This window comes from Pseudochaenichthys georgianus, chromosome 18 (assembly GCF_902827115.2).
Source record: "Pseudochaenichthys georgianus chromosome 18, fPseGeo1.2, whole genome shotgun sequence".
Taxonomy (NCBI): Eukaryota; Metazoa; Chordata; class Actinopteri; order Perciformes; family Channichthyidae; genus Pseudochaenichthys; species Pseudochaenichthys georgianus.
The window spans coordinates 22,094,974-22,109,266 of NC_047520.1; the positions used below are offsets into that span (position 1 = coordinate 22,094,974).

Consider the following 14,293-nt stretch of genomic DNA (forward strand, 5'->3'; position numbering starts at 1 on the left):
TAAAACGGAATAAATAACTTGAGCGCATCACAACAAATCTTTCCATAGCGTTTTCATTATTTGTGTCTATTGAGTACACTTTTATTAACCTCTCAAGATAAAGTCATAATTGTTTCCCCTTGTAAAATAATATACAGGTAACATGTCACATTGCATCATCCCTATACAATACAAATGAATTCTAATCAAGCCCTCTTTATATTTTGCATAGCTTCATCAGGGATATAATGTGTTTGGTCTAGTGGTTAATCAATGTTCAAAGTTATCCGGTATACATCCATTACCAGTGTGTGATTTCCATTTTGGATAATTATTATTGTTTAAATGATTTAAAATGTACATTTGATCTTTTGTAATGAATCACTTCTCTGCCCATGCTCTAAAATCAATGTCTCATTTTCTTGGCAGAAGATCCAAATTCTTTGCAATCTTTTAAGGCCCGGACACACCTACCCGATTTTGGGAGTCAGAGGCCGTCAGAGGCAGTCGGGCATTCGCGGCGCCCTATTCAGGTTGGTGTGTCCCGCACCGTCGTTGCTTTACGGCACATTTTCACACCTCCCGCGGTCGGCCAAAGAAATCACTCTGATTGGCTGTTGCCTTTTTTGAATGACGAATACACACTACCGCTGCCTGCTGGTAAGGACAGCTATTGCCAGTCGACGACTGAAGTCTTTGCGGTGTGTTCGTAGGCGGGCGGCGTAGGCGACGCAGGCGACTTAGCGGACGTAAAAGTCAGGACGCCTTCGGTACGCGTTCTTTGTTCTCAGGTTGGTGTGTAGCGGCCTTTACTCTTGATATTTGAAGAGGTCTTTCCATCCATTCCGAAAATGGCAGCCTCTTAAAAGGCACAAGTTGACATGAGGTTTTTTTCTAATTCAAAACAGTTTGTCTCCTCACCTGACATTTACCATTCAGCCATTCCACGAAGGACTGCTGCCCAGTAATATCATTTATAACCGGAGAGATTAAGGCCTCCTTGTCATTTTTTGGATAGATAATAATATCAATTCATTCTAGGTTTCCTATTCTCCTAAATCAATGTGGAAATCAACCTAACTAGCATTTTAAATACAGATGCCTCGATTGGTATTGACTGAAAAAGGTACAATAGTCTGAAGAGAATATTCATCCTAATGGTTTAAATTCTGCCAAATAATGAAGAGTTTGGGAATATTCCTTCGTGCCTAATCAGATTGTATGTGAGCAATTGATCTACTAATTTGTTTTATATAACTGCTGTTTCTGGGGTCACTGGCTATATTTTAATGAGCACTCCTGGTAGACCATATCACTAAATGCAGTCTGCACACTTCCTCCTAGAGAGGCGGAGGTTCGTATCTAGAAGAGGAAACGCAGAAGAGTCACACACACGATTATAATGAGGCTGGTTTATTCAAACCACAAAATCATCTCATTTCCGGAGCAGAGCAACTCAACTTGATACCAACTATGACTTGTATCAAGGTCTGCGAGGTTTTCTTTATGTGTTGTATTCATTGAATCAATGTGAAACTGAGAAATGATCTACTATGTTGCTCTTAAATAGCTACTATCTCTATAATCATTTAAAAACATTTCCAAGGTCATTTGTATGTTTAACATGAAGTACAGAATCACAGTTTGACCACAAATCATATTCATCCACCATCAACATTGATCTAGCGTTCCTGACCCGATTCATTCAGGCCGACATTAAAGACTCACTCTCCAGAACCAGACAGTGATGATCAGATATAGTATTACACTCACAAAGCACAGAGCATCTCTGAGGCTGTTAACCATGGTATTCCTTATGCGGACACATTTTCAGCAAAGATGAGTAATTCTTTAATTTATCAAGATTAAAGGCTTCAATGTTTTTTCAGCAAATAACTTCTTTCTTATGGTTTATTTGTTCAGTCACGCATTCATCATCCAAGTGAAACTGCATGTATGCCTTTGAGGTGAGACAGTCTCCAGGCAGGGGCCAACTCTGTCCAATTCATTAAGTCAAGACAACAAAAGCTCCCGGAAAACAAAACTATGTTGAAGACAGTTCCATCAGTGGTAATGACCTTTGCTTTGAGTCACCAGTGCGATGGAGGAGATGTTGGACAGGTCTAACAGGGATACAAACACAACTGGTCCAACGGTTTTGATCCAACAATCACTATCACTGTAGTCAGGGCGAATTGACAAAGCACACTGTCTCTGTCTGAGGCGTGTCAGTTCACAGACTTCCTAGGTTGACTTCATGTTGCCATACTTGTTTCAGAGGGTTTATTTGTATCCTTACCGTCATTTGATGTTACCTCTAAATAAAATGGATGAAATGAATCTAAACTGTGGCTTGTTATGTAATGTTGCCGTGGTCTAAGATGTCAGCTGTAATAACTGATCAAACCGATGGCCATAGCTTCAAAAATAAAACCTACTTTGTAATTAGAATGACGGATCATGTTGTCGTGCCCTTGCTTAGCCCACACCCATCTTCCAATCGGCCTTTCATTTTGATCTCAACTGTAAAGTTTGACATTGCCAAATGGCTCAAGGGGCATACAGTGCAGGAGTTGGGGCCAATGACCATTTCCCCACTTCCTCCACCCCTACTTATGGTACCATTGCTTGGACCACACCCATTGTCCTCAACTACACACCTGTAAAGCTCTGTGACTGAAAGTACTCACACCCTCCTCTGTGGTAGTTCCTGCTACAGTACGTACAGTGTTGGAATGTAACTACGTACATTAAATCAAGTCCTGTACGTTATTCAAATATGTAAATACTTAGATTTTACTTAAGTAAAAAGTAATTTCACATTATGCTAATTTTCACTTCTACTCCACTACAATTTGCACGCAAGCGTTGTGCTTTTTACTCCACATTTTACAGATGTAGTTACTAGTTTCTGAGCAGGTTTAGATTATTAATACAACATATAAATTAACTTTTACAATATCATATATAATTGTAGGTTAAACTACCCAGTAGCTTTTGTTAATAAACACCACTTTTACCAAGTAATGAACACATGAATGCATCAATGATTATATTCATTTTAATAATAATAATAATAATAATAATAATAATAATTTAAATTTATATAGCGCCTTTCACGAAACCCAAGGACGCTTTACAATGAGAAGTAACATTTAGATATATGGTGCTTCAATGGGCCATTCTGCATAATTAGTTCTTTAACTGTTGGCACTGAAAGTATATTTTGACAAAACAATGCAGGACTATTTTTAGTCCGTAGTATTGCTACTTTTACTTGATAATCTGATTTCTTCTCCCAACACTGAGTACATGTCTGATGATGATGACCCCGACACAGATTCACAAGGTGAAAACAGCACCGGCTAGTAAGAAACCAAAGTTATCCTTGAAGAAATAAACCGTGGTGTCACCAACATTAACAACCCACCGTTAGACAACCAGAACATTGTATTTGTGCCAATCAGCTTCATTCTCAAAAGAGCAGAGGCAACACAACCTGACAAATTAGCAAATGGTTTAAAGCTGGCCTGACATCTTCAATCCAGCTGTGGCAGACCTTTACCCTGACCACGCACACTCATCATTGCCTGCTGTGTCTCTCCGGGAATGTAAAAGGTCATTTATCATTTTTCACCAGGCTTTAATGTTTGATACCGTCAATCACACCGTTTCCCCACTTTTTAATTAAACCGTAGGAGACATTTGAGTATAATATTTGTCTCTATATCATCCTTTAAAGACATTCACCTGCAATGAAAAGCAATTTCATTCTTTCTCACTTTAATGAAGATGCTGTGTAAATACTGTGCTGAATAAGAGTTGAATTGCACACACTTCTGTCTGTGCACAAGCTTCAATCAAATCAACATTATTGGATTGCCACGTAAAACAGTCTTTTTATAATACAGAGCAAATTGTCTGCAATAAAAAGGGATAAGAAAGCTGGATTATGTTCCATTACGATCTCCCTCAATGAATAATACAATAGGGCTCCTCATCTATTCATGTCCGTCTTCCATTTGCCCATTTGTGCTCAGGGATGTTCCGAGTGTGTCCCCTGCCTGGTCAGTGATTCCGCCACACAGAGGCAGAGTGAGGCCAGATGTCCTTGTGGTCTCACTGATCCATACATCTGTAGCACGGATGCGTCCGTGCAGGGACGTCTTGGCATTTTACGGCACACTCCTTCTCCCAGACATGACAAATGTCACCTTTTCTTCTTGCAGGCTAAAATGGAGCCAATGAATTGTTGTCGTATGGTGACCTTTTAGAAACCATAATATAATGCATTTTATTTTCCTATTGTAGCACTCTGCACTCAAGCTGTCTTTCAGCAGAGCACGAACAGATAAAGAAAAGTTTGCTTTGGACAGATAAGGATTTGCATGAGATAAGTAACGAACAAATGATACAAACGTAGCGAAGGCATTGGGATATTTTCCTTCTCCGACTCTTTTTGTTATCAATGCCCAACTCCCATCAACATGAAAGGCTCCGGTCCTGCTGATCCAACATTTCATTTGGAAGAGATTATGCTTTTAGCAATCAAGCATGGCAATATCAGAACATCATACAGGGATGTCAGCAAGCAAAGAGAGAAGCAATGAATATCATTGAGGCTTTGTCTGACTTTGCTCTTTCTTCAAAGCAGAGATTTAGTTGGCAAGTGTAGTTTGAAATAGAATGAGGTCTCACACGTCAGGCAGTTACTGTCAGTACTCTGAGCTGCAACATGGTGGTGGAAAGGTTCTTTGTCAGACTTTGTTACGTTCCTAAGCCCAAGTGGTTGAAGCAATTCCCCATTCTTGTAATTCTTCAGCTGAAAATAACGGTGGCATAAAGCAAAAAGAGAGTGAAAGACTTGTAGGGATCTGTGGTGCATTCAGGGGCGTAGTAGCAACATGGGAATACTTGATACCCAACAACTTTCACCGGTCATTTTTCAGCTGTTTTGCATCCAATATGAATAAAGGATGCGCAAAATATTATTGAATATTACAGATGTAATATTTGCCATCACAGGAACGTTTTATAAAAAAAGAATAACCTCCTGAAAACATTTTCTGAATGTTGCTTTGAAAATGTTCTTCATTTGTTTTCATGTAACATTGAGGGAACGTTTTATAAAAAACATCTTTAATGTGTTACCCCAACAACGTCCAAAACACATCCTCAGGCAAAACGTTCCACCTTTGTTAACATATCACATTAAAGGAACGTTTTATAAAAACCTTTCTGTCATCTCAGGACTCAATAACATCATGAAAACAGCCTCTGAATGTTGAAGTTAAAACGTTATGTCTTAGTTAACCTTAAACCTTATAGGAACATTATTTGAAATAATAAACATCCTAAAAAGGTTCTTTGAACATCAGATTAAAACGTTTCTTTAAAACATTAGAATTGGGAGGGATGAAACCCTCTTTAACCTGTAGGTAACGTTAGCCAAAGTTGTGAGAACGTTCCCCGCTAGCTGGGTTGTTCATGTTTAACTTTTTGTCCAGTTGCTGAACAGATATGAGGAGCTGTGAACTCTGTGTGCTAACAGCTAACGGCTGATGTTTTGCTTTTCTGATTCAGTGTCCATGACGGCAGGCTGAGATCCTCACCGCTGATTGGCTACCGCGCGAACGCATTATTCGCATCAACCGCGTCTGTCCGCGCCTTTGCATTGACTTTACATGTAATCGCGCCGCCCCCAAAAATCGCATCGCGTCCGGTGTGAACGCACGGATAAAGAATGTTGTTAGAATTTTGAATTTGTAAGAATTGTGTTAAAAATAACTAGTTGTAATGTTAATGTTAAATGTTGCACTTGCATGAAGCTTCAGTGGAAAAGCCTCACAGTGAAAAATGGCACTTTATGTTATCTGCTCACTGCAAGATGTTATTTTTTTCTTTGTTATTGTTGCTGTCAACAAAATAATGTACTCAAGCACTCAAACAAATGGAAAATAAGCTACATACATTTATATTTAGGATTCTAATGAAGGAATGAATGAAACTTAAAATGATAGGTATGATGTAAATATATATATTGATCCTTTTTGACATGTTAGTTATGTTGTGTTCTTGGTTTAATCAAATTAGAAGTTGCACCAAATGATTTGATGTAATTCAGATGCAATTAGCCGACATAAAAGGCCTCAAATTGGAAGTACTGTCTGGGCCGTCTTTTTCACTCAATTCTGCAATAGGTAGATCTCGCCTTTCACCAAGGCCGAGGTCGGGGATCTTGGGCTTAAAAAGGTTGGTGATCACTGGTCTATACGATAAAGAACCTTAGCGGATACAACTGAAATTGTCTCCGTGTGGACGGGGCCTAGGACAGTTTGAGGGACGAAATGATTCGAACAAGTACCAGGGACAAGTACTTGGTGTGAAAGCGGCTAATGTAGTGCGACGTTGATTCTCAGGGCTAGATCTTGGACCCTGTTTCCAACTAAATAACAACCACTCTCTTTGAAGCTCCCGCCTGTTCACTCAGGTCTGGGCACGAAGAACAAACAAACTAGAAAAGAGAATTTTTGGTACAGAAAAATACCAAATTGTGATTTGGCTTCATGTTAGACCCTTTCTGTGTAAAACATAGCCATGCTGACAAGACTGCCTGCTGGAGTCTATACAAATGAAACTAAGGATAATATTACACTTGCTGTCTAAAATTGACAAACTACTCTTTAAAATGATCAGGTTATTAGATATTAATGCTTTTGTGGTGTTTCTCACCTCCTTTGGACTCCTTTGTTGTTTACTTCCGGACCATAGTGATATCACTGTGACGTTGCGCTCCTATTGACTAGCGCTCCAACACATTGTACATTGCAGGTTTCCCTTGAAAAAGAGATCTAAGATCTCAAGGGACAATCTGGATAAATAAAGGTTTGAAATGAAATGACATGGCTAAGGGGGCGGGACATTTCTAACCAATCACAACAGAGCCGGCCAGCTAACCAATCAGAGCAGACTGGGCTCTGGTTTCAGACAGAGGGTGAGAAAGTATGAGAAAAATAAAGAGCTTTTTGAACATTAAAGCATGGAGACATGTCCCAGTAGAGACACTACATTCTGATATACACCTGAACATCAGCAGGAGAGGACTCTTTAAAGTAGAGACACTACATACTGATATACACCTGAACATCAGCAGGAGAGGACTCTTTAAAGTAGAGACACTACATACTGATATACACCTGAACATCAGCAGGAGAGGACTCTTTAAAGTAGAGACACTACATACTGATATACACCTGAACATCAGCAGGAGAGGACTCTTTAAAGTAGAGACACTACATACTGATATACACCTGAACATCAGCAGGAGATGACTCTTTAAAGTAGAGACACTACATACTGATATACACCTGGACATCAGCAGGAGATGACTCTTTAAAGTAGAGACACTACATACTGATATACACCTGGACATCAGCAGGAGAGGACTCTTTAAAGTAGAGACACTACATACTGATATACACCTGAACATCAGCAGGAGAGGACTCTTTAAAGTAGAGACACTACATACTGATATACACCTGGACATCAGCAGGAGATGACTCTTTAAAGTAGAGACACTACATACTGATATACACCTGGACATCAGCAGGAGAGGACTCTTTAAAGTAGAGACACTACATACTGATATACACCTGAACATCAGCAGGAGAGGACTCTTTAAAGTAGAGACACTACATACTGATATACACCTGAACATCAGCAGGAGAGGACTCTTTAATGTAGAGACACTACATACTGATATACACCTGCAAATCAGCAGGAGAGGACTCTTTAAAGTAGAGACACTACATACTGATATACACCTGAACATCAGCAGGAGAGGACTCTTTAAAGTAGAGACACTACATACTGATATACACCTGAACATCAGCAGGAGAGGACTCTTTAAAGTAGAGACACTACCTACTGATATACACCTGAACATCAGCAGGAGAGGACTCTTTAAAGTAGAGACACCACATACTGATATATACCTGAACATCAGCAGGAGAGGACTCTTTAAAGTAGAGACACTACATACTGATATACACCTGAACATCAACAGGAGAGGACTCTTTAAAGTAGAGACACTACATACTGATATACACCTGAACATCAGCAGGAGAGGACTCTTTAAAGCAGAGACACTACATACTGATATACACCTGAACATCAGCAGGAGAGGACTCTTTAAAGTAGAGACACTACATACTGATATACACCTGAACATCAGCAGGAGAGGACTCTTTAATGTAGAGACACTACATACTGATATACACCTGCAAATCAGCAGGAGAGGACTCTTTAAAGTAGAGACACTACATACTGATATACACCTGAACATCAGCAGGAGAGGACTCTTTAAAGTAGAGACACTACATACTGATATACACCTGAACATCAGCAGGAGAGGACTCTTTAAAGTAGAGACACTACCTACTGATATACACCTGAACATCAGCAGGAGAGGACTCTTTAAAGTAGAGACACCACATACTGATATATACCTGAACATCAGCAGGAGAGGACTCTTTAAAGTAGAGACACTACATACTGATATACACCTGAACATCAACAGGAGAGGACTCTTTAAAGTAGAGACACTACATACTGATATACACCTGAACATCAGCAGGAGAGGACTCTTTAAAGCAGAGACACTACATACTGATATACACCTGAACATCAGCAGGAGAGGACTCTTTAAAGCAGAGACACTACATACTGATATACACCTGAACATCAGCAAGAGAGGACTCTTTAAAGTAGAGACACTACATACTGATATACACCTGAAAATCAGCAGGAGAGGACTCTTTAAAGTAGAGACACTACATACTGATATACACCTGAACATCAGCAGGAGAGGACTCTTTAAAGTAGAGACACTACATCAGCAGGAGAGGACTCTTTAAAGTAGAGACACTAGATACTGATATACACCTGAACATCAACAGGAGAGGACTCTTTAAAGTAGAGACACTACATACTGATATACACCTGAACATCAGCAGGAGAGGACTCTTTAAAGTAGAGACACTACATACTGATATACACCTGAACATCAGCAGGAGAGGACTCTTTAAAGTAGAGACACTACATACTGATATACACCTGAACATCAGCAAGAGAGGACTCTTTAAAGTAGAGACACTACATACTGATATACACCTGAACATCAGCAGGAGAGGACTCTTTAAAGTAGAGACACTACATACTGATATACACCTGAACATCAGCAGGAGAGGACTCTTTAAAGTAGAGACACTACATACTGATATACACCTGAACATCAGCAGGAGAGGACTCTTTAAAGTAGAGACACTACATACTGATATACACCTGAACATCAGCAGGAGAGGACTCTTTAAAGTAGAGACACTACATTCTGATATACACCTGAACATCAGCAGGAGAGGACTCTTTAAAGTAGAGACACTACATTCTGATATACACCTGAACATCATCAGGAGAGGACTCTTTAAAGTAGGGAAACTACATGCTGATATACACCTGAACATCAGCAGGAGAGGACTCTTTAAAGCAGAGACACTACATACTGATATACACCTGAAAATCAGCAGGAGAGGACTCTTTAAAGTAGAGACACTACATACTGATATACACCTGAACATCAGCAGGAGAGGACTCTTTAAAGTAGAGACACTACATCAGCAGGAGAGGACTCTTTAAAGTAGAGACACTACATACTGATATACACCTGAACATCAACAGGAGAGGACTCTTTAAAGTTGAGACACTACATACTGATATACACTTGAACATCAGCAGGAGAGGACTCTTTAAAGTAGAGACACTACATACTGATATACACCTGAACATCAGCAGGAGATGACTCTTTAAAGTAGAGACACTACATACTGATATACACCTGAACATCAGCAGGAGAGGACTCTTTAAAGTAGAGACACTACATACTGATATACACCTGATCATCAGCAGGAGAGGACTCTTTAAAGTAGAGACACTACATACTGATATACACCTGATCATCAGCAGGAGAGGACTCTTTAAAGTAGAGACTCTACATACTGATATACACCTGAACATCAGCAGGAGAAGACTCTTTCAAGTAGAGACACTACATACTGATATACACCTGAACATCAACAGGAGAGGACTCTTTAAAGTAGAGACACTACATACTGATATACACCTGAACATCAGCAGGAGAGGACTCTTTAAAGTAGAGACACTACATACTGATATACACCTGAACATCAGCAAGAGAGGACTCTTTAAAGTAGAGACACTACATACTGATATACACCTGAACATCAGCAGGAGAGGACTCTTTAAAGTAGAGACACTACATACTGATATACACCTGAACATCAGCAGGAGAGGACTCTTTAAAGTAGATACACTACATACTGATATACACCTGCACATCAGCAGGACAGGACTCTTTAAAGTAGAGACACTACATGCTGATATACACCTGAACATCAGCAGGAGAGGACTCTTTAAAGTAGAGACACTACATACTGATATACACCTGAACATCAGCAGGAGAGGACTCTTTAAAGTAGAGACACTACATACTGATATACACCTGAACATCAGCAGGAGATGACTCTTTAAAGTAGAGACACTACATACTGATATACACCTGAACATCAGCAGGAGAGGACTCTTTAAAGTAGAGACACTACATACTGATATACACCTGAACATCAGCAGGAGAGGACTCTTTAAAGTAGAGACACTACATGCTGATATACACCTGAACATCAGCAGGAGAGGACTCTTTAAAGTAGAGACACTACATACTGATATACACCTGAACATCAGCAGGAGAGGACTCTTTAAAGTAGAGACACTACATACTGATATACACCTGAACATCAGCAGGAGAGGACTCTTTAAAGTAGAGACACTACATACTGATATACACCTGAACATCAGCAGGAGAGGACTCTTTAAAGTAGAGACACTACATACTGATATACACCTGAACATCAGCAGGAGAGGACTCTTTAAAGTAGAGACACTACATGTTGATATACACCTGAACATCAGCAGGAGAGGACTCTTTAAAGTAGAGACACTACATTCTGATACACGTCACCTGAACATAATCATAACAGGCCCCCTTTACGTAGGTACTTAAAGGTGATTTAATATTGCACTTCAATAAAGTCAGTAATTCAAAAGAGACCAATCTAAAAGGAAGAAATACATTACTACATGACCCACTATGTTGCATTCCATAGGCAACAGTCAGCTGCTGTCAATCACCTAGCTAGTCTACATAATGACATTAGCTAATAGCATCACCTAATTTATTGACTGATCAAAGAAGACACTTCCTTTTCCAGAAAAACAATTACTTCAAACTTGGCCTTTACTCTCTCCATTCGGTTATGGGTGATAACACTTGATTTTGACCTCACTGCAGCGCAAAAGCAAGGTCCTCAAAACAGATGAAGACAATTCACTGGAGTGTGAAAGCAGTGTTCTATTTGTTCATGACCTTAGACGATTTGTCTGTTATTTCCCATTTCTACATGTGGCTGCTAAAACCTAAATGGTCATTAAAGTCAAATCAGACCTAATTATCTCCCTTTTTCTCTTTCTCTTTCTCAGGGAGCTCATAGGTCCAGACTTCACAGAGACCTATTACACGGAAGATGGGCAGCCGGTGACTGTGTCCAACAACAATTACACTGTAAGTATGCAGGTATGAGTAATACTTGTTTCCCTCCCTCTCTTTTTAATGCTGTTTATTTGCATTGTTGCTTTTTGTTTCCTGAGGACATTTGTTTTTGGCCCTAAGAAAATGTCCACATTTGAAGCACCTTTGACCTTCTGATCTTAAACCCAGTACCCACATTGAATTCTGCACTAGACCCCTCATGTCAACTCTTTTACAAATCATTATGTTTGATTTGTTTGAAATCATTTCTAGTACCATTTCTATCCTCAGGAAGTTTGTTTGATTTGTTTCGGTATGGTATTAAAATCAGCTTGCAGGCTTAAAACCTTTATTATGTCAACGTGATTTGGCATGTCATGAGAACTTAGGGACATTAAAAAGGATATTTTAAATGGAGGCATATGTCTTACTTTGATGAAGTCATTTTTATGTTTTCTCAATGAGTTCAAACTAATTTAACTAAAGGAGTAAATATGCAGTTCATACAGAGAGTCCCCTTTTCTCTGGACTCTGTATGAAATGTAGGATATCACTAACTAAAGTACTACAAAAAAGGGCAAATTGGAGGAATGAGATTTCACATGGCAAGAAAATCCCCACAGTACATACACAAATAACTCAAAATGGAAATTCTACACTGTTAAATGTTGGTTTTTCTTTAATCATATTATATATGCAGAAAGAGGCTGCTATTCTTAACCAACAAACACATTTAAAACCCAAAACGTTTTTGCAGAGGTAGAAAGATAAGCTTTTGTACCTTAAGAAATAGTATTTGGAATAATTGTTTTTAAAAAAAATACAAAAAATGACTTTTGTATGTCAGCACTAAGTTAATAATGCTGAGGAATAGCCAGCATGGGATTTGCATTTTATCTTTTGACTTGCTAGATTTTCTGAAATGTCCTCATCACAAAATGTGAGCAGAAAACTGTTATTTAAAAAGTAAATTGTTAAACAAAATGTCAAGTTCCACTTAAAGCTGTAAGACTTTACACAATGCTCTGGAGCCTTTGGCTGTGTTACTCTTTAGGGCTTTTAGGCAAGGGGGTCCAAAGTTCTTTGAAAGAGAGCCAGATTTGATCATGTGGATATACCTGTTAGAACGGGGTACAAAAATACTGGACTCAACAAAATAAAACAGGAAATGGGAAAACGAGACATGACATGAAACATGAGGACTTGACTAGAGATGACCGACATAAAATAGACAGACAAGACGTGAAGTAACAAGAAAACCTGACTCTACATAGAAACCTTACTAGACTTGGAATTACATACCTGACTAAACATGAAATGACAGACATAAAACAAACACGACTAACACAATTGACGAGACACCACAGTACCCCCCCTCTAGGGACTGCTCCGGAAGTCCCAGACACTCCTGGATGATCCTGATAAAAGTCAGTGATCAAACTCAGATCTACAATGAAGCTTGCAGGGACCCATTGTCTTTCTTCGGGACCGTAACCAACCCAGTCCACGAGGAATTGTTTCCCTCAACCACGGTTACGGACTCCAAGCAGTTTCTTAACAGTGTAGACAGGACCACCATCAACCATCCGGGGAGGCGGTGGGGGCTTAGAGGCGGGCACCGGAGGACTCTCTCTTACAGGCTTGACCTTCCCCACATGAAACGTAGGATGGACTTTGAGCGACCTGGGTAGACGTAAGCGCACAGACACTGGGTAAATCACCTTAGACACCTGGAAAGGGCCCACGAACCTTGGGGCTAGCTTTCTGGACATGACATGAAGGGGTAAGTCTTTGGTAGTCAGCCAAACGCTTTGTCCAGGCCTATAGGATGGAGCAGGTCTGCGATGCCGATCCACCACCTTCTTCATCCGGCTGGCACTGCGCAGGAGAACACGACGAGCACCTGCCCAGATCCGGCGGCACCGACGGACCATGGCGTGTGCCGACGGGACCGTGACCTCACCTTCATTGGCAGAGAACAAGGGTGGCTGGTAACATGGCATAAACACACTGGAAAGGAGTAAGTCTAGTAGCTGCGGTGGGCAGTGTGTTGTGAGCATACTCGACCCACACCAGGTGCTTGCTCCACGATGCCTGGTTCTGGGAAACGAGACACCGCAAACAGGTCTCCAGCTCCTGGTTGATGCGCTCTGATTGGCCATTGGACTGCGGGTGGTAACCCGAAGACAGGCTGACGGTGGCACCCAGGAGATAGCAGAACTCCTTCCAAAAACCTGAGATGAACTGGGGGCCTCGGTCCGATACGATGTCCCTGGGAAAACCATGAATGCGGAAAACTTCACGTAACATGACCTCTGCCATTTCTTTGGCAAAGGGGAGCTTGGGTAATGCAATGAAATGTGCCATCTTACTGAATCTGTTTCCCTCGGAAACGGGTAATCCAGCGACAAAGTCCATGGAGAGGTGTGACCATGGACGGTGTGGAACAGGAAGAGGCTGCAGCAGACCCATCTGAGCTTGTTTGGAGGTCTTGTTTCTGGCACAAACGGTGCAGGCTGCCACATACTCTGCCACCTGTTTCTCCATAGCCGGCCACCAGAAACGTTGCTTTATCATAAAGATTGTGCGTTTAACCCCCGGATGACAGGTGAGCAAAGACGTGTGAGCCCAGTGCATTACCTGTGAGCGAACTGA

At 40.5% G+C, this 14,293-nt stretch overlaps 1 protein-coding gene across 1 annotated transcript in view; it reads left to right on the forward strand.

Annotated features, from left to right (window-relative positions):
- adam19a (ADAM metallopeptidase domain 19a) overlaps positions 1-14,293 on the forward strand; it is a 301,656-nt gene that overhangs the window by 194,051 nt on the left and 93,312 nt on the right. The window contains exon 4 of the mRNA XM_034105687.1: positions 11,590-11,671. Within this exon, the coding sequence (XP_033961578.1) occupies positions 11,590-11,671 (82 nt within the window). The remainder of the gene's footprint in view (positions 1-11,589; positions 11,672-14,293) is intronic.